Source organism: Oncorhynchus kisutch, linkage group LG25 (assembly GCF_002021735.2).
Source record: "Oncorhynchus kisutch isolate 150728-3 linkage group LG25, Okis_V2, whole genome shotgun sequence".
NCBI classification, from domain to species: Eukaryota; Metazoa; Chordata; class Actinopteri; order Salmoniformes; family Salmonidae; genus Oncorhynchus; species Oncorhynchus kisutch.
In genome coordinates this window covers 13,737,472-13,763,737 of record NC_034198.2, presented here as the reverse complement: position 1 = coordinate 13,763,737, position 26,266 = coordinate 13,737,472, and the positions used below count along the sequence as shown (strand labels likewise).

Here is a 26,266-nt window from a genome sequence, read left to right as displayed (position 1 = left end):
CACCCCCCCCACCAGATTCTTGATCTGGCCCAGTTATAGAGGCTGTTTTCCTGTCTGAGCTCGTCATCTCCTGTGTGTTTGCTTAATCAGGAAGCTCTTGTTTTGCACACCACTGGTAGATATGTAAACATCACTGTGGATGAGTTATTTTGACTCTCTGTAACATAGTGATGGCTTTGGATGTCCTTCGATACTGTACACCATATGATGTATTTTTCATTTGATAGCTGTTATGGTGTGAAATGTATTTAAGTTATGGGGTAGCTAAGTGTAAAAAAAAAAAAAACTCCTTTCCAAAGACCCCAACTTTCTTTTGATTTTCTTATTGAACCAAGGTCACGCCAATCATTAATATTTTATTAGCCAATAAGCAGCCTATTTTCCCGGCACTTAGCATAGGACTCGACCAGGCAGGGCCTCAGTCAGTCAGTAGTTTCTATTACGATGACCAACCGGTTTATCCTCCTGCTTATTCTACCTCCTTAAGGAAATATTGCTTTTATTTTCTGATGTTTGTTGTGTGTGCAGCTAAATAACCCAAATTAGTATCAGAGTGCTGTTGTGTGTGTGTGTGTGTGTGTGTGTGTGTGTGTGTGTGTGTGTGTGTGTGTGTGTGTGTGTGTGTGTGTGTGTGTGTGTGTGTGTGTGTGTGTGTGTGTGTGTGTGTGTGTGTGTGTGTGTGTGTGGATCTTCATTAAACACTTGAACTGGAACTACTGCTTCCTGGTGTTCTGACACCCTGTGGTGGTTGCTACCGGCCTAAAATCCAGCACCTATGTTTTTATCCCTTTTTATTTGTCCTACGAATTCATAAAAAAAAACACATTTTTCACAAAGTCTATATGCTAGCTTTTACTATGATAAAAACATATATTGCATAATCATGAATCAGGCCTTTATGGTTGAATTGCTACAAAGAAACCACTACTAAAGGACACCAATAATAAGAAGAGACTTGCTTGGGCCAAGAAACACGAGCAATGGATATTATAGACCGGTGGAAATCTGTCTGACAAGTCCAAATTTAAGATTTCTGGTTCCAACCGCCTTGCCTTTGAGACGCAGAGTAGGTGAACGGATGATCTCTGCATGTGTGGTTCCTAACGTGCAGCATGGAGGAGGAGGTGTGGGGGGTGCTTTGTTGGTGACACTGTCAGTGATTTATTTAGAATTCAAGGCACACTTAACCAGCATGGCTACCACAGCATTCTGCAGCGATACGCCATCCCATCTGGTTTGCACTTAGTTGGATTATCATTTGTTTTTCAACAGGACAATGACCCAACACAACACCAGGCTGTGTAAGGGCTATTTGACCAAGAAGGAGAGTGAAGGAGTGCTGCATCAGATGACCTGGCCTCCACAATCACCCAACCTCAACCCAATTGAGATGGTTTGGGATGAGTTGGACCAGGGAGTGAAGGAAAAGCAGCCAACAAGTGCTCAGCATATGTGGGAACTCCAGTCTTGAGACTGTTGGAAAAGCATTCCAGGTGAAGCTGGTTGAGAGAATGCCAAGAGTGTGCAGAGGTATCATTAAGGCAAATTGTATTAATATTTAATTAACTAGGCAGGTCAGTTAAGAACAAATTCTTATTTACAATGACAGCCTACCCGGGCCAAACCCTAACCCCGACGACGCTGGGCCAATTGTGCCCCACCCTATAGAACTCCCAATCACGGCCAGTTGTAATACTGCCTGGGATCAAACCAGGGTCTGTAGTGACACCTCTAGCACTGAGATGCAGTGCTTTAGACCACTGCGCCACTGGGGAGCCCTCAAAGGGTGGCTACTTAGAACAATCTAAAATATAACATACATTTTGATTTGATTAACACTTTTTTGGTTACTACATGATTCCATATTATGTTTTTTTCCCCTTTATTTTTATTAACAATATTTTCTTTTCCACATACAGTGATGACATACAGAACCAGTCAAAAGGTTGGACACCAAGTCATTCAATGTTTTTTCTTTATTTTGACTATTTTCTACATTGTAGAAGACGTCTAAACTATGAAATAACAAATGTCGTTATTTCATCGTTTTCATGTCTTCACTATTATTCTACAATGCAGAAAATAGTTAAAAAAATAAAGGAAAAACAACACTCTTTCCTTACATAACCTTCTCTTCCTACTTGACCTACTTGGGGCTTGGAAGTGCTCTTAAAAACATTGGTGGAATCTAAAAGAACTCCCTCTTTGAATATAAATGAAAGCCACTAAATTTAACAGGCTATGTCTTTGGCTTTTGGTTTGCTATCTATTCAACAAATGGGGACTGTTTGAAACCAGCAATATCTCAATAAAATGTAATAAAAAGGCAATCATTCTTAGTGGCAATCCGTAGTTGCTACATCCATTATAAATGATTGAAATGTACTCATTGATTCTTGAAGAATATAACTTAGAAATGCCCCATGAGTTAGTTCAACTGTCGTACCCCATCAGAACCCAAAACATAAGCTTGTTTTACTCCAATGTTTGTTAACATTGTAAATTGCAGCTTAACAAACACTTCAAATACCTTCAAAAAATGCTTTAAACTCTGATTTGGATATTTGGAATGGTCACTTGCATCAATAGCTATGTCTATGAATTTAAAAGTGGCTACATTTCTTCAGGCCCATCCCTCAGCTTTTTACCAAAATACATAGTGGCCACTTTGTTATTGTTTCAGCTCCGGAATGCCCCTTTAGATAAGGGTGACCGTTGGGACCCACCCTCTCCCTTTGTCTTCATGTTTGACCTATAAGCTGTGACTGGGTAAACTCAGTACACAGTCCAGGATATCATGACATGTTGTATGCCACACATGGTACATAACACCAGTACTTCCCGCATGATGCATTCCATTCTCTGGTCTGTAATCAGACGTCAGATCAGGTTCACAGTTGCATGTTTGGAATCATGCCCAATCAAAGATAAACAGCCTAGCACCATCTAAACTTCTAAAGTGTCAATGCTACTCTTCCGAGAGAGATTTTACCCCCATGATTCAAAATGTTCCAGGGCAGGCAGCTTTATCCAATCCCCTACTACCTTGGGCAAGGACACAGGGGTTTTCTCGTTTGGGCAAAATACTCTCTCCTCCCTCCTCTCTCCTCCGTGACCCGAGAAAACTGATAAATGGTTGAGTGGACGCGGCGTGTCTCAATTCATTAATAGGCAAATGGTAGAGTGTCCTTCCCTCCTCGATAGCCACCTTTCATTGAGGATACTCATGTATTCTACCGCGGAAGAGAGAGAAAATCTGCCACACCCCTTTTGAGTCAGCTTTTGTTTTGGCAGAGGAGAAAAAAATGCACACGTTTAAAAACAATACGCTACTAATTACCTATGAAACATATTGCACCACTAACTTAATTCGTTCTGATCACTTCAAACATTTATTTTCGGATCCACCCCTGTAAACGTCCTATACCTAATGATGCGTGAGTGGAGAACCACCGTCTCATCTCAAGCAAGTGCATTTCCATCCACGTTCACCCTCCTCGCCGACTCTCCTCGATTAACTTTGACCTTTTTCAAAAGGAGCAGAAAGAGGACAAAGGAGGTGAGCAACTCTAATTGAAAAAAAGGCCACATATTACCTCACTGGCCTTTAGGTAACCTAGGGTCAGGAAGACCCTAAGGACAGTTTCCCCCATCGCACATCGGCTCAAGATCAGGAAAGACACACAACAAAGAATACAACAGATTTGGATGATCAATTCTTGTCAAATACGGTATCTTCATCTCTTACAGTAGCTTTCAAACTGACCATCCATCCCTTAGGGTAGATATAAATGTATAAAGTAAAGCATTTTAGAGGATGAAGAATGTTATTTGGTGAACAATAGTGGCTGAGCCCCTGGTCAACCAGATTTAAGGATGGAGGGATGGAGGTATAGATGGACGGGGGATGGGGTGGGATTATTATGCCCTGGTGTTTTCATTAATGGAAAATCCTGGGAGGATTTGGAAAGAATTTAGTGGAGCGTGCCGTTACGCTGAGGCGAAACAAGTGAGGTCTTTGAAAATAAGTTTTCAATTTCCCCTTATTTGATAGGATACCCTGTCATCTCTATGTCAAAGCTCAAGGCTCTGACCAGAGGCTATTCAGACATACCTTGCTATCAATATGGAATTACTGTAGCTCTCTTATGATCGCCTCTGCAATGAAAGTTTGACCTCTTAAACCGGGTCATACTAGAGTGTACTGTATATCAAACAAGACAAATCCACTATACGCTGTTGAGGGTCTTAAGACTTTGTATAATCCCAATTTAAATAGGGTATGAGCAGCATTTTCATGGAAACAGGCTAACATATGTTAGCTTAGTTTCATTTTGTAGATGATCAGCTGAGGAATCCAATCTTTGTTTGAACAGGCTATAGGTTTATAGTAATATTCAGAGCAAATACAGTAGGTCTATGTCACAGGCTGAAATGAAATATAGAAGGCTTTCGTCTAGGGTGACATATTGCTATATACATAGAGACTGATGGCTTTATTTAAACCAAGTTTATGACAGATGGAGCCTTGTGATTTTGGAAAGAGAGTTACATAAGCAAAAGTTTCAAATAATAAGGCCCTTTCAAATATTGCACGCCCTTTCACATTTTGGAGAATATGATCCAGTCAAATTGATACAATTCAGAAGACTGAGCCTTAGCTACTAAACTTCACTTTTCATAATTTAGCCTAGTTATAGTTAGTAGTAACGATGGCTCCGAGTTGTCCCTGTTCACATCAGGTCAGTCATGAGAAATCACAACCCCTGCGCGTGGTCCTGGAGTTTCCCGGTCTGTGCCTGGGCAAGACAACGATGGTCAGTGTGATAAGCACATTTTAAATTGAGGGAAGAATGGTGTCCCTGTTGGACGATGTAATTTCCCTGTTCTCCCGTGCTTTCTCTCTCTCCCGCCGGCCCTCACCGCCCACTCTGATGTGGATTTTGCGGCAAACGACATGCTCTCTGAAGCACGTCACAGCCAAGGGATATTCAACACACACTAATCCCTGTGCCAGTCCATCAGTTCCAAAGCACAAACAACAAAATGTCCATGTGGAAGGGATGATATGGGGCAATGCCATAGCCACAGAAGAGTGTTTAAAAAAAATGTATGATGAAGAGCTCAAGGTGTTACTCAACAATGCTATTTTGGGGGAAGTCATATGCCTACCGTGCTCATCTACAACAGCCCTGAGATTGCAGGCTTAATTCTATTTTCTCAGTATTTCCTTGTTCATTGAACATGTGACATGCCTTTGAGAAAGTGCAGTCATGTCCAACTGAAAGCAACAGGTACGTGCAGTACAGTAGACACCTCAGGCTCACTGTGAGAACGAATTATATCAGAAGTCGCTGTGAACTAAGCAGTTTGACACTCATTCCTTTTCATCTCATTTGTCTGGTCTATTGGGCGGGACAGCCTATTGGGCAGGACAGCCTATTGGGCGTGGGCGGGAGGTTCTACTAAACTAACATATGGAATTGTTTTTATAATAGTCATACCAAGGATCATTTAGCTATTTGATTCGGAATTTTAGGACTTGTTATCACAAAAAAATATATACAAAAATGATTTGCTAAAACATTGAATTTGGCTTTACATCTGTTACCACATAGAAACGCACTGAGTAACAGATCCATACATGGAAGGACAGATAGTCAAAAAATACATTAACAATATGTTTGTTTTGAAGTGTCTGTCTGTCTTATATCCTTTATAAGAAAGATCCGGAAATTATGACTATTATTATCATTTTTGTACCCATATATAGCTCCTTTATATTGCACTAAACTACTTCCATCTATACAGTACTTTCAGAAATTATTCACACCCCTTAACCTTTTCCACATTTTGCTGTGTTTTAAAGTAGGATTAAAATGGATTTAATTGAATTTTTTTTGTGTCAACAATCTATAAAATAAAATAAAGATACAAAAGAAAATGAAACCTAAACTATTATTTCTTGATTTGATAAGTATTCAAACCCCCTAGTCAATACATGTTAGAATCATTTGGCAGCGATTACATTACATTTCTGGGTAAGTCTCTAAGAGCCTCACCTAGATTGCACATCATTTGCCCATTATTATTTTCAAAAATGTTCAAGCTTTGTCAAATTGTTTTTTAATCATTGCTAGACAACCATTTAACTCAATTACCTCAACTAACCTGTACCCCTGCACATTGACTCGGTACCGGCACACCCTGTATATAGCCTTGTTATTGTTATTTTACTGTTGCTCTTTTATTTTTTACTTTAGTTTACGTTGTAAATATTTTTCTTAACTCTTATTTTTTTTTTAACTGCATTGTTGGTCAAGTACTTGTAAGCATTTCACTGTATTCAGCGCATGTGACAAAGAACATTTGATTTGATTTGATTTTCAGGCCTTGCCATAGATTTTAAAGCAGATTGAAGTCAAAACTGTAACTCGGCCACTCAGGAACATTCACTGTCTACTCGGTAATAAACTCCAGTGTAGATTTGGCCTTGTGTATTAGGTTATTGTCCTGCTGAAAGGTGAATTAATCTCCCAGTGTCTGGTGAAAAGCAGACTGAACTAGATTTTCCCCTAGGATTTTGCAGTGCTTAGCACCATGCTGTTTCCTGAAAAACTCCCTAGTCCTTAACGATTACAAGCATACCCATAACATGATGCAGCCACCACTATGCTTGAAAATATGGAGAGTGGTACTCAGTAATGTGTTGTATTGGATTTGCCACAAACATAACACTCTCTATTCAGGACAAAAATGTAATTGCTTTGCCACATTTTTTAAAAGTATTACTTTCGGACTTGTTGCAAACAGGATTCATATTTTGGAATATTTGTAATCTGTACAGGCATCTTTCTTTTCACTCTGTAAATCATGTAAGTATTGTGGAGTAACTACAATGTTGTTGATCCATCCACAGTTTTCTCCTTTCACTCCATAATATTTTTTTCATCACTGGCCTCATGGTGAAATCCCTGAGTGGTTTCCTTCCTCTCTGGTAACTGAGTTAGGAAAGAGGCCCGTGTCTTTGTAGTAACTGGGTGTATTGATACACCATCAAAGTGTAATTAATAACTTCACCATGCTCAAAGGAATATTCAATGTCTGCTTTTTGTATATTTACCCATCTACCAAAAGGTGCCCTTCTTTGCAAGGCATTGGAAAACCTCCCTGGTCTTTGTGCTTGAATCTGTGTTTTAAATTCACTGCTCAACTAAGGGACCTTACAGATAATTGTATGTGTGGGGTACATACAGTAGATGAGGGAGTCATTCAAAAATCACGTTAAACACTATTATTGCACACAGAGTGAGTCCATGCAACTTATTATGTGGCTTGTTAAGCACATTTTTATTCCTGAACTTATTTAGGCTTGCCATAGCAAAGGGGTTGAATACTTGACTCAAGACATTCAGTTTTTCATTTTTATTAATTTGTACCAACAAGAAAACAAAACATAATTCCACTTTGACATTACGGGGGTATTGTGTGTAGGCCAGTGACCAAAAAAAATCAACATTTAATCCATTTCAAATTCAGGCTGCAACACAACAAAATGTGTAAAAAGTCAAGGGGTATGAATACTTTGAAGGCACTGTAGCCCCATTCATTTTTGAAACGGGCTACCTTCAGCAAAACAATGTGTTTGTGGGAGTCTCGTCTTCCCATAGAGGGGGCATATTCGTTTTGCAGGCCAAATCGTTCGGACGCTACAGACGTTTCCGTGAGAAGACCGATATTCAGGATGTCTCCTGGTCGGTCTTACAAACACCGCTGTAGCCCTGTCACCTTCCACCGCCGATGCGGATGGCCGACATCGGCGGATGCGGTTGATTGAGATGCAGCCCATGCCAAAAACACATTTCTCTAGCATAAAAGGGATTTGTGTTTTATGGTAATTAGATTCATGCGGATGAGCGGACATCGACTTTAGAGGGGGTTAATGCTTATGGAATGTCGATTTGAAATCAATGCTCACTCTTATTGACGTTTGGTCATTTAATGCTTAAATACTCCTCTGTCTCCTGTATTCCTTTTAAGCAATAATATAGCATTCTTGCTCAAGAGCTCTACGACTCTTTCTGCATGGTTTACATCATACTGTTAGTTTACATTCTATTTCCTCATGAGATTTCGACATTCCAGGGTCCCACAAGACCAGACAGATGTCATGTAGCCTTTTGAGAGTTGAAGAGGTTTGGTTAGTTCTGTACTTTCAGTATATTAAGTTTTAGTTTATGAACATTGTTATGGGAAATAGGCTACACCTAAAGTTAACACTTTGGAATAAAGAAGATTTCAAAGTACAAGGAAGAGATATTGCCAATTCTTTATATTAATGTGGGACATCTTTCTCTGTCCAATGTGAGCATACAAATGGCGAGCATACATACTATTTAATGGTAAACGGCATAAAATAATATCCAACTCTGCATGTAAAGTGTATCTTCACCCTTTTGCTTTTGTATAACAATGTTTCTCTGTTCAACTATGAGCAGTCACGTACTCTGCAGTCCAGGACCCTGGCTAGTGTGAGTGAAGGTTGACATTTTGATTATTCTTCCACCATACCAGGCAGCTGAGGCATGCGCCAAGAATAGTGTCAGTTTGCAAGGAAGGAATGGAGACTAGGAAGAAAGCGTGGTAAAAAAGCTCACGTTCCTTATTTGTGAGTCACTTTGTGAGTCACTAGTGATGTCAGCTCTTGCCCCCTATGATGTCATTACATTCTATGTGAGGGCTTGACAGGACAACATATAAGAGGAGGACGTTAACATGATCTGGACACAGCATGTGACTTTAGGACAAAGTATGTGTTACATATTCAGTTTCCACCTCTTCCGATGATGTACAGTACAGAGACACCTTTGAGATGTTGGGGCCCACTAACCTGTCCAATGTCACCCACTAGTAACAAAGTTCGTACATTAAGTAATAGACATTACAATCACACACACACACAAACACACACACACACACACACACACACACACACACACACACACACACACACACACACACACACACACACACACACACACACACACACACACACACACACACACACACACACACACACACACTTGAGGATTGTTCAGGAGTTACTAGAATTCACTATAGATGCCATGTTTTGCCTCTATGGGGTAGTGTCTGGTATTTTGGGGTTGCTTGGAGTTTAGCAAGACTTCTTTAGATGTTGTTTCCCCAAGTGAATTCTGTCTGACATATAAAACAGTCAGTCACTCTCATTATTTTTGTGCCCTAAAGGTATATTCAAGCTTTAGATGTACTTCTAAACAAGCCACTCGTGTCCCTAGTTTCTCTAGGTAGAAGAGTAGTCCATCAGGGCTCGGATGTTGTCTGGGTTTAGCATTGACCAACAAACCAAAGACCAAAATGACCGCATCAAGGTATTTTCAACCTATTTTTGTAAATCAGAACTCTGTATCAAATGAAGAGACACGTGTCAACTCTACAAACGTTCTGCAGTAGACAAGTTGATAATGAATGAATAATGGACGTAATTTCAATAATGTCTTTGTCTGCCAATATGCCATGTCTCATTAGAAAATCACAGCTACAATGCTTTCACATCAGAGTAGCATGTATCAAAACAACATGAAGTCATTCCAAAGTAAATCAAAATATTAAGGAGAGAGAGCATGGGAGAGGGCAAGTGTTTTATATGTTTCTTTCCAAGTGAAAGAACAGAGAACCCTATCCTTGTAAAGACATCATCTGTTTACACAAGACTGACATTTGACTAATCACTATAGTTCCATAGACTTGAGATGAAGTTCAAGTTCATAGAGATGGATTATTTCATTTGACCTCTCTGACCTCTACCAGAAATAGTATGCATTAACATCAGTTGACAGAGTCCAGTCATTGGTTTGTCCATTTTTTTTAAAACATGTCCAAAGATTAAGGACATACATACACTGTTAAAAAATCCTGTTGTTTTACAGTAACTTACTGGCAGCCGGTTACTTGTAAGTTACTGTCAAATAAAATACAGTATGTTACCGTAAATACCAAAGAAACTTTGGTTTAACAGTACATTACTGTAAGGTTAATATTAGGATTACTGTTACCTTAAAAACAACTGGATTTTTTAACTGCGTACAGTACATGGAAAGACAAAACCAATGTTTCAAGTCTGAATCCAGTCTTATGTGCTGATCATGTAACAATTAATTGAGACAGGCCATTATATAGTTCCTGCCAAAATAACATCATTTTCACTGTGACCAGCAACATGAAAATAACTCAACTCTGTCAGTAAACAATGATGAAACATCCTGTTTCCCAATAACCTGATTACAAACACTGATCTTTACTTTGGCTTCAATGTTCAAGCGGATACCGTGTCAATACTGAGTTGACCTGTAGTGGATTCTCTATCATTGGTGAACCACTGACAACCCCTTATACTGTATCAGGCTTTAAGGGACTTGTGTCTGGAATTTATTGGAGTTTTAATGGAATGAAAATGTATTTGTCATTATAACCCCACGTTTTTGGAAACATTACGTTCCCTAACTACTCATTCAACTCTATCTGATGAGTAACCAAAGTTAACACACATCAGGCAGGCCATTGGGCTCATTCGCAAGGTGTTAATAGCAAAGGATCCATTTTTGGGAGTGTAAAGGGCAGGTGTGAATGAGTGAGTAATATGACATGTCTAGGTCGTAGAGTGACTGGACAGTTAGTATTTCTTTTATTTTTTTATTTTACCTTTATTTAACCAGGCAAGTCAGTTAAGAACAAATTCTTATTTTCAATGACAGCCTAGGAACAGTGGGTTAACTGCCTGTTCAGGGGCAGAACGACAGATTTGTACCTTGTCAGCTCGGGGATTTGAACTTGCAACCTTTCGGATACTAGTCCAACGCTCTAACCACTAGGCTACCCTGCCGCCCCAAAGTAGTGCCCACAGTTGCTATTCGAGGTACTGTGCTTGACCTTTTTGACTTCGAAAAGGTGGTGAGCTCCTGACCAACGCACAAGGACACATGGCTTGATTGTCGCAAATCTTCACCACTTCTACTTATAGTAGATTTCATTATAAGCAAGTTGTGAGAAAGTTGACGGACTACCTAGAGATGGATCATGTCGGATTAATCACAAAACCTGGCTTCGTCCATCTTACTTGTGATAGCCTTGGTAAGTTTGTGTGTGAAATGCTATGTATCCAAATGATATTATTGAAGTGTCCTGTGTCATTAACAAGGAGATTATATAATTTCAGGGTCCCATTATTTGCAGGGTAGGCTATGCCAATTCCAACAATGTTTTTGTACTCTATTGATACAATTTATTTGAACTAGCTGAAAATAGTATTATTCGGTTTGTGATATTGGTTCAGCTGCTCACGTGCTGATCGATTCATGCATGGGACGAGTGCGTTGACGCTCAATCGCTGACCATCTGCCCCTGTATCAGACAGGCAGTCAGAAGCAGAGCAAGACGAGTCCAAAAACAAGCGATAAGCCTCAGCTAGGGTACAGACTGCTAGGGGACTGAATGCTATCAAGACGATGCTTCTTAGTTACTTAATCGGATCTATCTCCTTATTTTAACCAATCTAAACCTGATAGTCACTGACTCGCTCAATTCAACTCTGACGTTCAAACAGTAAACACAGACGTCTCCCCACTCGACTTGTCCGGGAGAAGTTTTCTTTCCCTTCGTCTCTGTGTCATTCTCTCTCTTCTACACTCTGATTGAATGTCAAACATGCCAAGTTCTTCCGGGTCCTGAAGAACTGCATTTCTAAACAGCTTTTGCAGCAAATTGCTGTACGTGCTGGTAAGCAGGCAGAGCGATCATTATGCTCACACAGTCTGTGTTATCGTCAGCGACCTGTCTGGTCTATGCTCATATATCTGGCAGCTCATCAATCTTGGCCAATGAGACATGCTCTCTGTCTGCCCAGTGCTCTATGTCCATCTGTTAACATTGCCTGTGTGGCTATTTGTCTCTTCAGCATTCTTAAGTGAGGCTCTCTGCTCTTTCTGAGAGACGTGCGTCACATGCGACACTGGAAACATATGGACCAACAATGGACCAGACGCTGACCTACTGTCAATCAATCAATAAATCAATCAAATGTATTTATAAAGGCCTTCTTACATCAGCTGGTGCCACAAAGTGCTGTACAGAAACCCAGCCTAAAACCCCCAATCAGCAAGCAATAAAGGTGTAGAAGCACGGTGGCTAGGAAAAACTCCCTAGAAAGGCTGGAATTTAGGAATAAACCTAGAGTGGAACCAGGCTGTGAGGGGTTGGCCTGGTTCTGGATGTGCCGGGTGGAGATTATAACAGAACATGGCCAAGATGTTCAAATGTTCATAGATGACCAGATGACTGTTTGTGTCTGCTCTCAATTGCTTCATTGTTTGAACGGGTCACCCCTGTATAAATATACTTTTGTAATAAGAGTCACACCACTTTTATAATTTGTGCACCCTATTTAGTCACAAAATGTCATCAAGAATGTTGTACTTGAGCTTAAGACAATGGTATTTTGCACATACAGTGATCCCAGCTGGATAATACTGCTTAGACAACATAATCATCTCATACATAAAATCCAGATTGAAAAGTCAGGAGTCTTTCACCCTATAAACATTAGATTTTTTTTATTTCTAAAAGAAACACAGAAAACAGTAAACCATTTCTCACACACAGAGACCTTTCCTTGCAGTAGAAAAAAACCATGCTGGTGGTTAGACAGCACGGCTTGTGTCATAGCCCTTTACATTTGGCCGTATTTCCATTTCAGAAACAAAGTAGCTAACAGTGTTCACCAATGTCTGGTAAACACTGAAGCCTCAGTCCCAAGCATAGCCCTCGAACACGGACCTATTTTCCATTCATTTCCCTTTTAAGCACTTCCCTTACTTACTCATACATTCCTTAAATAACATCCCCACTGCCCCTCACTCTCTTCCCCCTTTTTTTTACCCATAGGAGACAATTGACATAGCATCGGTTCACGAAACACATTGAAGATAGAACAGCACATTTGTACAGTAGCAGCAAACATTTTGAAGAGCAGGTTAGGAAGAGCACATTGAATGTGTTTGCATGTGAAGGATTTTCACAAATACCATGGAGGTAGGAAAAATGCTAAGTGAAAAAAAGGGAGGTGCTCCATTTTAGGCCTACACCTAAGTGATAATATGCTGGGGTATCGTCATGCATATTTACCTGTATTGCTTTTCATTTTTTTCACCTGAAAGTCTTCAATCAAATGGTACCATGGCATTTTAGACAACTTCAATATGAAGTACTTTATGTTGTACCAAATGATTCCACGTTCAACTTCTTATTCTTTCACATGTTAAAGGCATACCATATTTCGGTCAGTGCAAAGTCGTGTGCTCTGGCAACAATGTCTGGCAACATTCGGGTGACTTACTTACATTGTACTGATATTCTGGTGGCTTGCCGTACATCTAACACCAAGGAATAGTTCCAGCTATTATAGGGCAAGTAAAGCTAATTATGTTGATATACTGTAAACTCACCAAAACAGCACTCCATGTACAAAATGCTAAACCTAAATGCTAAAAATATGAATTAAAGTGCAGGCTCCCAAATTTGGAGTGGTCTTTCTGTTTTTGAAAACAGCTTTACTCACTGTGTATACAGGTGGTGAAGTAACGCCATTGTATTACAAACTGCTTATTGGACAATCAAAGTAACATCACAGAGGAAGGCATCTATGTTACGACAAATCATAATTTAACACATTTCCAAATCTATAAAATGCTTTAGTTCACTGCATAAATTGAGTACACTATTATATCTGAGCCTTTAATGCCCTTTGCAATTTGTCATTAATTCTAGGCAATTTAAGTCATAATATTTGTGTGGCTATGATGGCATATTACCACAATGCTTTATGTTGTGTACAGGTAGACAATGATTAGGGGGTTAACTGGATGACAACAACAGGTGGTTACAGGATCAAATGGTTGTTTATAGATTTCTGTTTCTTCACATATACCCACAAAACATGAAGAGACAGCACATTCTGAACCTTTCCACTGCAGTGACAAAAACAAAGATGTCCATTCTTAGGGCCCCACAATGACCGCAACTGTTGACGCGCGAGTCATCTTAACGGTTCAGATTGTGGTTATATCTTCATTGTTGAGGGGGGGGGGGGTCAGCCGGCACTCTCATATGAACACACAGTTACATGTTCTGCTATCGCTCAAATGGAATTGATGTTATGAGAGCATCTTGTGGATTTCTCATAAAGGCCCTGTTGTTGCTTCACCAGTATGGGGCCGTGGTCTCTATGCGTCCCCGGCTCTGCCATTCAGGGAAGAATCCACTGGACGTTCTCGGGCTCCCGAACTGGTCAAACTCCATCTCCGGCGTCTTGCCGTCTCTCTTGAACTCAACTGGTGCGGTGATCTGGATGATGGGATTGCTGGTCTGGTCAGCGTCTGTGTCGTTGTGGAGCAACTTGTAGTTCTTCTCATCGTTGTTGTCCCAGTACGTCTGATCCTGGGTAGTGAAGCATATGCAGAACTCTACACGCTCCTGTGAGGGCACAGAACTTGGCAGGTCGATGGTGAAAGCGAAGGTGTCCGTGTCCAAACAACCGTACACATTGTTCAGGTACGTACATGCAACATCCGTGTGTGTTTCCCATGAGTCAAACGTTATCCGTATGGAAACCAGTTTCTCAAAGCTTACATTCCTCACTTTCACAGTGCCAGTGAGTGACCGTTCCTGGAGCGTGCAGTTCTCCAGACACACTTGGTTCTTCTTAAGCCGGTTCCTGAAGTCAAGATAATCTGCAGCAGGCTGAGGGAAGTCCAGAGTGAAACTTTTCTCTATGGAGACCTTCAGGCCGGTGGTGGCATTGGCCAGGTCCGACAGGTCAAATTGCAGGTCAGACAGTGGGTCCTCCTCAAACTCCTTGAAGACGTGGATGGCCGTTAGGGACATGCCTTTTGAATCGGCAAAGACCACCCGCTTCTTCCCGCTGGCCTTGGGACTCTTCCATCCCAGGCTGGAGGCCTCTGCCTCCTGCTTGGAGCTGATGCACGGCCTCAGTGGTTTGTAGCAGTTGGCCAGGTTTCGCGATCGGCAGTCCTCGTACGTGCTGAAGAAGCTGCGGAGGGGCGGAGAGCTTGCCAGGCAGATCCTCATGGCTACATCTACTGGCATGATAGGACCTGGCATCGGCCTGGTGTCCAACATGTGTAGGACCCTGTTGAAAAAGAAGACCGCACCAAGAGGACAACAGGGTTCTAGGTGAAACTGTTATATGTTCAGTTGAAACTGAACATAGTCAAGCCCATACAGGATGTGGTCAAAGAAAGTAATAGAACTCATGTCAGAAGTCTGTACACAGGCTATGCTGTGTCAGAGGTAACAGTATTTTAGGCATACTCAAACCACACTTCCGTAGTAAAATTGTATACAGAAATGCTGTCATTATTTTGGGGGGATTGATGTAGTTCATTAATTGAAAGAGACATGTCATCTAAATTAATCCAACACATATGTGTAAAAGTATTCAATATATTTGTTCCTGGAACAGTTTGAAAATCTACACGGATAATAATGCTCAAAATAGTTTATAGCAGGCTATAATAATCGTATGTAGGGAGCTATATTGCATACTTTTACAGTTCAAATAGGCCTAATTATTATCCAGAAAATATTCAGCAATAGCTTACAAAAGTCCAGAAGATAAACAGCTATCCAACTTTCAAATCCTTGCTCACACGATAATAGCTGTGCCACATAGACTATAGGTTGTTCGTTTTCATGTAGATCATGGGGGCAGTAGGCTTGAGTATAAATAGGTGACCTTTTATCTAGCTCTATGCAACAATACTGGCCAGTCAATGAAAATGTAATAAAAAGTATCACAGGCATAAGAAAACTGGTCAGTGATTCAATTTATGATATTTCATCCACAGATGTAATCTCACCTGGGATTGAAAAACTATTATATTTAAGAAACTTTTCGTTTTTATTAATTGCGCAGTTCAAAATTCATGCCCCATCCAATGACAGTAAGTTTCATCGAAGCGCTTCACATTTGACGCACTGTGAGCTTACCTTGTGCAATTCATTGGAAAGCGTTGAAACAGCCAAAAACCTTAAATGTTGCTGATGAATAAACGGACTAACTTCATAAGAACAGAATTGTGTTATTATTTATTTTGCCATTGCAATGAAGGTTGAGGATCCTGAATGCTGCGTGGCACGCCCACTTCACCTCTGCAGTCCAGCTGTACTGACAATGGCTTAGGCGCTCTCCAGTCTCCATCTGTACATCCAGACGATTCGCATACTGCTTCAAATTAACCCCGGATGATAGCCAATGGTAAAGCCAAACGCCGAGCGCTCGAGCAATCAGCGATCAGCTAGGCGTTGCGCGTCTACCGTCCTACCCGAGGTGCTGAAATGTCTAGTCGGTTCGGGTTACGTTGCAGGATGGGGAGTGGAGGAGAAGATTTTGATTTTGAGTCATAATAGACCTCTACTGGTTGTTTTTATGTTTAGCAACTAAATATGTGCATGTCAATAACAATAATAATAGTTTGTAGTCTATAGGTTATATACATCTATAACACCATATCTCATAGTTTGAAGATAGACCCGAGGCATTTTGTACACACCATTAGCCTATTTGTGAAATTCCAGGTCTAACTAACTCTAGTTGGATCGGAAAATTAGGGGATCATAATCTAAAGATAACTATGCAAAGGTGGGAGCCTGGGTTGGGAGACATTTCTTTGAGATCGTTGGTTTTAGCATAACAGGAAGTTAAGTTTAATGACGGTCTGCATATCTGCGGAATGCATGCTCACTGTTATACAGTAACTTCCGGAGCAACTGAAAAACATACTAGTGACACACCGAGATAGTGTAAATGACTCTTTAAATACAGGTTAAATACAAGTAAGATTGAAATTGCAGCAGCAGCCTAAAATAGTCATAATAGTGTACCTGTTGCTTACTTGATATCAGGACCCATTGAGGTGATGATTCAATATCCTTTAAAAGTGCACACATCACCTGCTTTTTCTTCCACCATACATACTGTCGGTGGAATTTCAAATGAGTCAGCATTATTAATAAGTTTCCTGAGGCAAAACGAACAATACTGTGTGGGAATGCCTACAGATCCAAATCTTTGTAGTTCCTTACACTTGAGGCACTGGCCCAAGAAAACACTGCAAACTTCTATTATAGTTATGCTATTAGGCGGTTATTTCTATTTGTAACAAAATCTTTTCTATTCTTGTGTTGGATATTTCCTCTAGCATTTGGATGTGGTTTGAATGATTGAACAAGATACGTAGTTAAAACTTTATTTAGGTCAAAATGCTTTCCTGGCTGATATCCCTGCAAGTAGTAGAGTACCCATGTCACAACAATGAATTGTTATGAATTCTGGATTGGTTAGGTCAGATGGTAGGCCTACCTGAAGGATTCACTCTACAGTGTTTAATCTGGCAGTTTGCCTAACAACCCAACTGAGTAGAAAAATACATTGTTTCAGACTTAGAAACATCCAGTGGAAAATGACCAAAATGATTCTTAGAGAGTAGGGACATATTTTTGAAATGCAGCCAAAATGCATACTCGTCCCTTTAAAAAATATCATGATATAATCCATTCTGTTTAGAGCCAACAAACTAGGTGATTGGTCCTTTGTAGAAATGCACCACAACTTTTGATGAGTATAGTCTACTGAGCTATCTGTGGGTATCTTTTTGAATGTGGATTATTTGGTTCATATACCGTATCAACCAATAAACAGATGATTCACAATGATGACATCATAGAACATGGAGTCTTCCCACATTTAAGTACTCTCCCAACAGCCTATAGGGGGTGCTGATATGAATAGAGGGCTAGAAACAGGGGCCTGGCAGCTACTGAGAAGTATTTTTAGCACACCAAGTTCAGATGCGTTTGCCTTGTCCTCACCAGACTGTAGTTACATAAGTCATTGGCAATAGAAGTAACCTCATATCCTCCAATTTCATTCGTTTTTTTTTGTGTTGAAAATGGAACCCTTCAACCGAAAAACTACAGTACCAGTCAAAAGTTTGGACACACCTACTCATTCTAGGGTTTTACTAGATTTTTTTAAACGATCTTCTACATTGTAATACATATGGAATCATGTAGTAACCAAACAACTGATCAAAAAAATCAAAATAAATGTGAGATTCTTCAAAGTATCCACCCTTTATGCCTCGATGACAGCTTTACACAATCTTGGTATTTTTGTTCACTACATGATTCCATATGACATTTCATAGTTTTGATGTCTTCACTGTTATTCTACAATGTAGAAAATAGTTTTAAAAAACAAAGAAAAACCCTTGAATGAGTAGGTGTGTCCTAACTTTTGACTGGTACTGTATATATTTCCATTTTGGAAAATGTTGGTGATATGGTATATTTCTAGTTGTATAGTCAATATGAACAGTCCAGAGTCTTGATATTATATACAGACTATAAATAGACAACAGTACAATACATTTCTATCTCAGTGAATTTACAACAAGATACAAAATAGTAATCAAAAAATGAAAATAGCACATACAGTATATGGCTCTTTGGTTGAAGGGTTGAATTATCCTTCTTAAATATTTATCATAGAGAACACATGATTCATTTCATGTGCAGGTTTTGGGATGGCACAACTGGCTATCTGATCTGTGATAAATCGGGACACTGCTCAGTTGTCCAGACCACATGAAGTGGAGCCAATACACCAGATTTACACAGAAAATTCAAGGTCAAACTCACTTAAAAAAAAATTGAATTGTGAAAACTGGTGGTAAGCCATTGGACAGATACAAGAGGTGAGATATATGGCAAGAGCAGGCCCAGCATACCATGAAACTAGCATAGACATATATTATATTAATTAGACAGTATGGGATAATAACTTGATAATAATATTGCATCAAATTCTTTCCCATATTATTTTCCTCCTGAAGTATAAACCATTTTTGAGCATTTTCTGTATGGTTGTATAGGTGGTATGAATATAACAGGCCTGCTGCTGTAAAAATGTGACAATAAGCACTATCCAGTGGCAAATTAAGAAGAGAAGACTGCAGTGGAGAGACAATTAGATGATCATATTCTTCCTCATAATAATGAAATTATATATTTTTAAGTAAGTGTGACCTTTATTTCATAGAGAAATCGATTTCCAGTAAGTGCATAATGCTTCAGAAGTGGTTTCATTACAAAAAGGAGTCACAACCAGAGGCGATGCTAGGCACAGCAGCACGACTGGATTTTAAGCATCTCATCACGTGATGGGTGAAAATACCTCGTTTTTTAAAATAACCGTTCTCCTGGCAGCATTATGTTAGCAGCACGATCGCTGATTTATTTTATTCTCCAATTAAGAGTCCCCCTACAAAGACATGATAGAATTTGGAAACACCGATTATTTTTAAACTCTCGTTCTGTACAATTTTTTTTCACAGCATTGCAACTGCCTTAAAAAAAAAGGATGATATGACATACTTTTTAATGTTGTATTATTTATACCAGCTTTTCTTTTGAAAGTTTACACCAATACTGGAATGTTGAAAGCTATTGTGTAGGGTAAAGAAGTTCAGTTCTAATAAAATACAATATGTGTAATTGGAATTACTCAATAAAGTCAAAAAAAATTAATGTCTCTATTGTGCTGGGCAACGGGTGTAATACAGTGTGCTGGTGACTCCTTACTCCGCCCACTCTATGCACTGCAATGCAATACACTGCACATGAATTAAATATTGGTTTATATAAAAAAAAAAACATTTATTTAAAATTTCTATTATTTGTGCAGATGTAAACGTGGGATTGGGATTACTCAGTAGGGTCTGTTGAACCTACAGTGAGGGAAAATAGTATTTGATTCCCTGCTGATTTTGTACGTTTGCCCACTAACAAAGAAATTATCCGTCTATAATTTTAATGTTAGGTTTATTTGAACAGTGAGAGACAGAATAACAACAAAAAAATCCAGAAAAACCATGTAAAAAATGTTATAAATTGAATTGCATTTTAATGAGGGAAATAAGTATTTGACCCCTCTGCAAAACATGACTTAGTACTTGGTGGCAAAACCCTTGTTGGCAATCCCAGAGGTCAGACATTTCTTGTAGTTGGCCACCAGGTTTGCACACATCTCAGGAGGGATTTTGTCCCACTCCTCTTTGCAGATCTTCTCCAAGTCATTAAGGTTTTGAGGCTGACGTTTGGCAACTCGAACCTTCAGCTCCCTCCACAGACTTCCTATGGGATTAAGGTCTGGAGACTGGCTAGGCCACTCCAGGACCTTAATGTGCTTCTTCTTGAGCCACTCCATTGTTGCCTTGGCCATGTGTTTTGGGTCATTGTCATGCTGGAATACCCATCCACGACCCATTTGCAATGCCCTGGCTGAGGGAAGGAGGTTCTCACCCAAGATTTGATGGTACATGGCCCCGTCCATCGTCCCTTTGATGTGGTGAAGTTGTGTATATATGGTGTTATTTCTTGGGGGACTGAGTTCTACATATCCAGCAGCACTTTTTAGTCCACCCATTCCAGTGGTCCCAATACAAAAGACTGTAGACCTATAAATTACATATTGATTTTTATAAAAACAACTCCATGTGCAAAGGTAAAAGTGGCATTGGGAGTACTCAGTAGGGTATCTAGAATCTATATAGGGTGTCATTTCACGGGGCACAGAATAATATATGTTGCTGGCCTTTTACTCCGCCCATTACATTGGCAACAATAGAAAAAACTGTGCCCCATGAAGACCCTATTGAGTACTCCCAACACCACTCTTACATCGGCACAAATAATAATTTTTTTCTTAATCTATAAGCTAATATGTAATGCATATACAGTGCATTCGGAAAGTATTCAGACCCTCTTCACTTTTTCCACATTTTGTTACATTACAGTCTTATTCTAAAATGTTTTTCGCCCCCCTCATCAATCTACACACATTACCTCATAACGACAAAGCAAAAACAAGTTTTTAGACATTTTTGCACATTAATAAAAAAATTACATTTGGCAGCGATTACAGCCTCGAGTCTTCTTGGGTGTGACCCTACAAGCTTGGCAAAACTGTATTTGGGGAGTTGTAGTGGACATTTTTGTGTCCTCTGTGTCTCTGCAAATGCGTTACTACTAGTTACTAGCTGTTGTAACCTGATTATTGTGTTAGGATGTTCTGTGACTTTGCAAGCCACTTTTGCGTAATTACTTTGCAAATTATTAGTTCAGCACAAGACGACCCACCTCTCCCTTCAAAACCAAGGCAGCACTGAAGATGAGAGATTTGTTTTTACATGGCTAGCAGCAGACAAGCCTTCTTTTGTTATTTAAAAAAGTTAAGGACGCAAAATGTAATCAGCAAAGAAAAATAAGGCAGATATTCACTAATTTATTGCCTCTTGGACAAAGGAGTATTGATTCGTTTTACTGAAGGACCAGTCTGCACTCTCTGTTGTAAAACTGTTGTTTGTCGGACATGAAGTGTACGGAATTATTTGGAAAGAAGACATGACAAAAACTTCAAGCATGGGGCGGACAAGGCTGAAGGAATCAAGAGGGCTGCGTCCCGATATCAAAAGCAAATCAGTGTGTTTACAAATCAACATGCAGTCAAAAATCAAGCTACAGAGGGGAGCTACAAAGTCGCACAGTGCATTGCTAAACATGGAAAATATCAAGGTGTCACGACTTCCGCCGAAGTTGGTCCCTCTCCTTGTTCGGGTGGCAGTCGACGTCACTAGTTTTCTAGCCGCCACCGATCCACTTTTCATTCCCATTTGTTTTGTCTTCATTGTACACACCTGAACAAACCACTACTTCAAGGTTTCAGAGCAAGTGACATCACCGGTTGAAACGCTATTAGCGCGCACCACCGCTAACCAGTTCACATCGGTTACACTCACCCCCCTTTTGACCTCCTCCTTTTCCGCAGCAACCAGTGATCCGGGTCAACAGCATCAATGTGGCAGTATAACTTTAGTCCGTCCCCTCGCCGGGCTTGAACCAAGGACTCTCTGCACACATAGACAACTGACACCCACGAAGCATCGTTACCCATCGCTCCACAAAAGCCACGGCCCTTGCAGAGCAAGGGGAACCACTACTTCAAGGTCTCAGAGCAAGTGACGTCACCGAGTGAAACGCTATTAGCGCGCACCACTGCTAACTACCTAGCCATTTCACATCGGGTACACTAAGACAATTATTTCAAAGATAAAAGATATGCCTGTGTCTGCCAGAACTGTTGAAAGGTGCGTTAGGATGATTGACAATGTAAAGGAGCAGCAAACTGTAGTGTTTAACGTGTGGCTCTTGATGAGAGCGTGGATGGGAATGACATTCCATGTCTGGCAGTTGTTGCAAGATACTGTGACTCAGAGCAGGTACGTGAGGAGCTGCTTTGTCTCAAACCCATGCATGGTACTACTAAAGGAGAAGATGTAACAAAAGCCTTCACAGATCATTTTGTAGAGAGAGGTGTTGATTATTGAAAACCTATTACCTATTACAACTGACGGTGCCCCCCCCCCCCCTATGGTGGGGAAACATAAAGGATTCTTTGTATACTTTCAGTAGGAATAGGTTCTTTCTTTGGTATCGTTTGAGTAGTAACCCAGAAAGGGGCACAAAAGGTTGCTGTTGATGAAAACCACTTCCCATCCTCCCAGGCCACCCAGTCAAGACCATGTGTCAAAAGGAGGGATGGTGTATCTTGTAAATACATATTTGAGTACTGTAGGATTTACTGTGTTTGCTGAAATCTTTTGTAGGAAATGTGTGATCTGTATGACTAATAATGTTGGACACTGCATTTCAGTATCCCCCGCGTCCCATCCCAGGCCAGGGGGCCCCTTTGAGCACTTGATGATGGACTTCATTGAGTTGACCCCTTATGAGGGGCACAATCATTGTTTGGTGATTGTTGAAATATTTTCAACATGGACTGAAGCTTTTCCTTGAAGAAGAGCTACAGCAGCAGCTGTGGAAAAGGCTATTCTGACAGAAATCCCACAAAGTGACTGATCTCTCCAATTGAGGTGCTGACAGGGCGACCTAACATGCTGTAATGGTTTTCCTCCTCTTCTGAGGAGGAGTAGGAAGGATCGGACCAATGCGCAGCGTGGTAAGTGTTCATGTTATATTTATTAGAACAGAAACACTAAACAAAATAACAAATAGAGTGAAACGAAAACGAAACAGTCCTGTAAGGTGCAGCAACACAAAACAGAAAACTACCACCCACAACCCATAGTGGGAAAACAGGCTGCCTAAGTATGGTTCTCAATCAGAGACAACGATTGATAGCTGCCTCTGATTGGGAACCATACTAGGCCAAAATCAGAAATACAAAACCTAGAACAAAACATAGAATGCCCACCCCAACTCACACCCTGACCAAACTAAAATAGAGACATAAAAAAGGAACTAAGGTCAGGACGTGACACATGCCATTTCCTCAAAACAGGTTGACGTTGCAGGGAATGGAAGAAGACATGGTAGCATACTGTGTCTCACTTAACAACGTTCTTAAGACTCTCGTCCCACGGGTGAAGGCTTCTCTGCCCAACCTATCAGGAGGAACTGAACATTGTCTGCGCCCTGGAGAGTTTTTGGGGGTAAAAGGCTACAGAAGGAAGAGCTGGAAGGATCCTCATTGGAGAGGACCATATCAGGTTTTGCTGACCACCCCGACTGCGGTAAAGGTAACTGAGAGGGACACCTGGATTCCCGTCTCGCACTGCAGACAAATTCCTGCCCCTGAGGAGGATGGCGGGAGTCCCATCCTTTAGGCTGTGTGGCCTGCCTGTTTGGATCTGCACCAATGTGTTGATTGGAACAGTTAGTTGCCCTCCTGTGGGTGACCGTTCAGGTGAAGATGAAAGTCCTGAGCCAAAGGGACCACCGCAGACCCAGAGTAGTGGTCCAGAAGGAGAAGTCAGCCAACGGAAAAGAGAAGTAAAAGGTCAAGATGAGGGAGAGAGTCTGTTCCTCTCTCCAGCTGGAATGGTGACAAATGGCATCTCATATAAGACATCTTGTTGGGTATGTGGGTTGGGTCCTGTGGGAGTAGGTAATGGTCTCCCATATGTAGGGATTCCGTTGGGGGTGAACTTTACTATTCAACTGTCTTCAATACTGTCATTGGCCAATTTTCCCACCAAAGAATCTTGACCCCATGACTTATTTTGCGATATACAATGTTACTGTCAGCCTTGTAAATCCTAGACAAACTGTCTAGTTGCAGTGACCCACCCATCCCTATAGTAGGGTCCCTGGTAGCCCCCTAGTGTATTAGAGGAAATGGAAGTAACCATTTGGGTGAAAATGTTTGTAACTGTACTATGTTGGTTAATGGTAGCAATAACTGCCCTCTTGTAGTACATGATTCTGTACTACAAGCACCAGTAAATGTGAGTTATACAATTTCTGTCTACAATAAGTATATCGCACTAAAAGGAGTTTACCACCTAATTGGGGATGGATGTGTACTGTTGGGGTTGGTGGTGCCGGCCATGAGAGTACTTGGAAACACTGAAAGAGAATTGAGGGTTCGGTTGAGGGTTCTGAAAAAATGGGAAATGCTACTAGAGAAGCATTGGTTGCTCTGAATGAAGAAGTAAAAGCACTCTGCAAAACAGGGAGGCACTTGACTACTTATTGGCTGGTCAAGGGGGTACTTGTGCAAGGAAGTACTTGTTTAATGTTTTTGATCATTTTGCTTTCTTGTTATAAGGCCATCAAGGTATTCATGTTCAATGCTACTAAAGAAGGTTATACTGATAACTTGCTGTCTCTCCAGGAACTCCCCTTTCCCCCTATAATGGATGATAATATGCAAGAATGACTTAGTATCCATGTTTGACTAAGTACCTGGAGGTTTTAATCAGAAGGAATTCTAATCAAAAGGAAGAGATTCTGCAGATTCTTCAAAACAACAACTTTTTATTGTCCGATTTGCAAATCTGGAGCAGTTAACAATCCACTCCAAAGTGCAGCGTTAAGAGCCCAATGGACAAGAGTTCGGTCTCAGCTTTTATAACCTTTGTCTACTTGGCAGATTAGCAGGTGTGTGAGATCATGGTGGGAAGATAGCACACAAACAAGTGATAACGCCAGAAACAAGTGATAACGCCAGTTTTGTTACTCCTTTCTGCTAATAGAATTGTTGCTGCTGCTCAAGCCAGCCTCTGCTCTCTTCATATCTTTACACAGCTGTGTCCTTGAAAGATAGGAGAAGTACGGTATGGACCAAAAACTGGTCACTCTCAGATGATCCTTTGTCTTTTGGCCGTGTGACTAAGTTACTCAGAAAACAAAAGATGAAAAACACTGTTTTCTCCTTACTTGAGAGAAACAGACAGTGGAAATGTACAGGTTAAGGCTAATACAGCGCATGTGCATAACAAAGTTTGTAATTTATTTGAACCAATTAGCATTCAAGATTAGACCCACCCATTGTACACATTTCTACCGGCAAATGTGTTAAGTTATTGCCATGGTATAAAAGGAATAATCAACTCAGTGTTCTCTGGAAAATAATGCAGCTCCTTGAAAGGTCAGTTACAGTACACTCCACGAGAGTGGGGTCCCCCACCTTCCACTGGTTCATTACTTTCCATAGAACTCATAGCCCCTCGTTGATTATCCCTTATGTAGAAAAGTGTTCAACATCCACTGAAGTAGCTAGCTATAGCAAGTTTACGAGATAGCTACCGTGGTTGCCATGGTAACCAAACAAACAGCTAACAAAACCATCAGCCCTAGCTTGCCATTATGAAAATCGAATTCAACAATGCCAATAATGTTTTCAATTCAACTTTTGCTTTCAAAAGCAACTCAAACATAGAACATGTAAGAATGAACTATATCCATTGAATTGTGCCGTGCAAATACAGTGCATTATAGGGAAGTAATGCACGCTCTAGAATGCCCTTCAAGCCAATCAGAAACAAGTATTTAAAAAATATAATTATGCAATAATGCATGAGGGGGTGCGGTATATGGCCAGAATACCACGGCTAAGTGCTGTTCTTCGCACATCGCAATGCGGAGTGCCTGGATACAGCCTTTAGCCATGGTATATTGGTCATATACCACAAACCCCTGAGGTGCCTTATTACTATTATAAACGGGTTACCAATGTAATTAGAACTGCAACACTCCTTATCATTTAGTGCCCCATAAAAGTACACCAAAA

General features: G+C 40.5%; 1 protein-coding gene across 1 annotated transcript; it reads right to left on the bottom strand.

The window, feature by feature from the left end:
• Positions 1–12,625: 12,625 nt before the first annotated feature.
• Positions 12,626–16,450, bottom strand: LOC109870319 (protein phosphatase 1 regulatory subunit 3C-B-like). The gene is made up of 2 exons (XM_020460789.2): positions 16,102–16,450; positions 12,626–15,241 (listed from the first exon to the last, which is right to left on the bottom strand). The coding sequence occupies exons 1-2, from the start codon at positions 16,113–16,115 to the stop codon at positions 14,293–14,295; spliced, it is 963 nt and encodes a 320-aa protein (XP_020316378.1). The 5' UTR covers positions 16,116–16,450; the 3' UTR covers positions 12,626–14,292.
• Between the last annotated feature and the right edge of the window lie 9,816 nt (positions 16,451–26,266).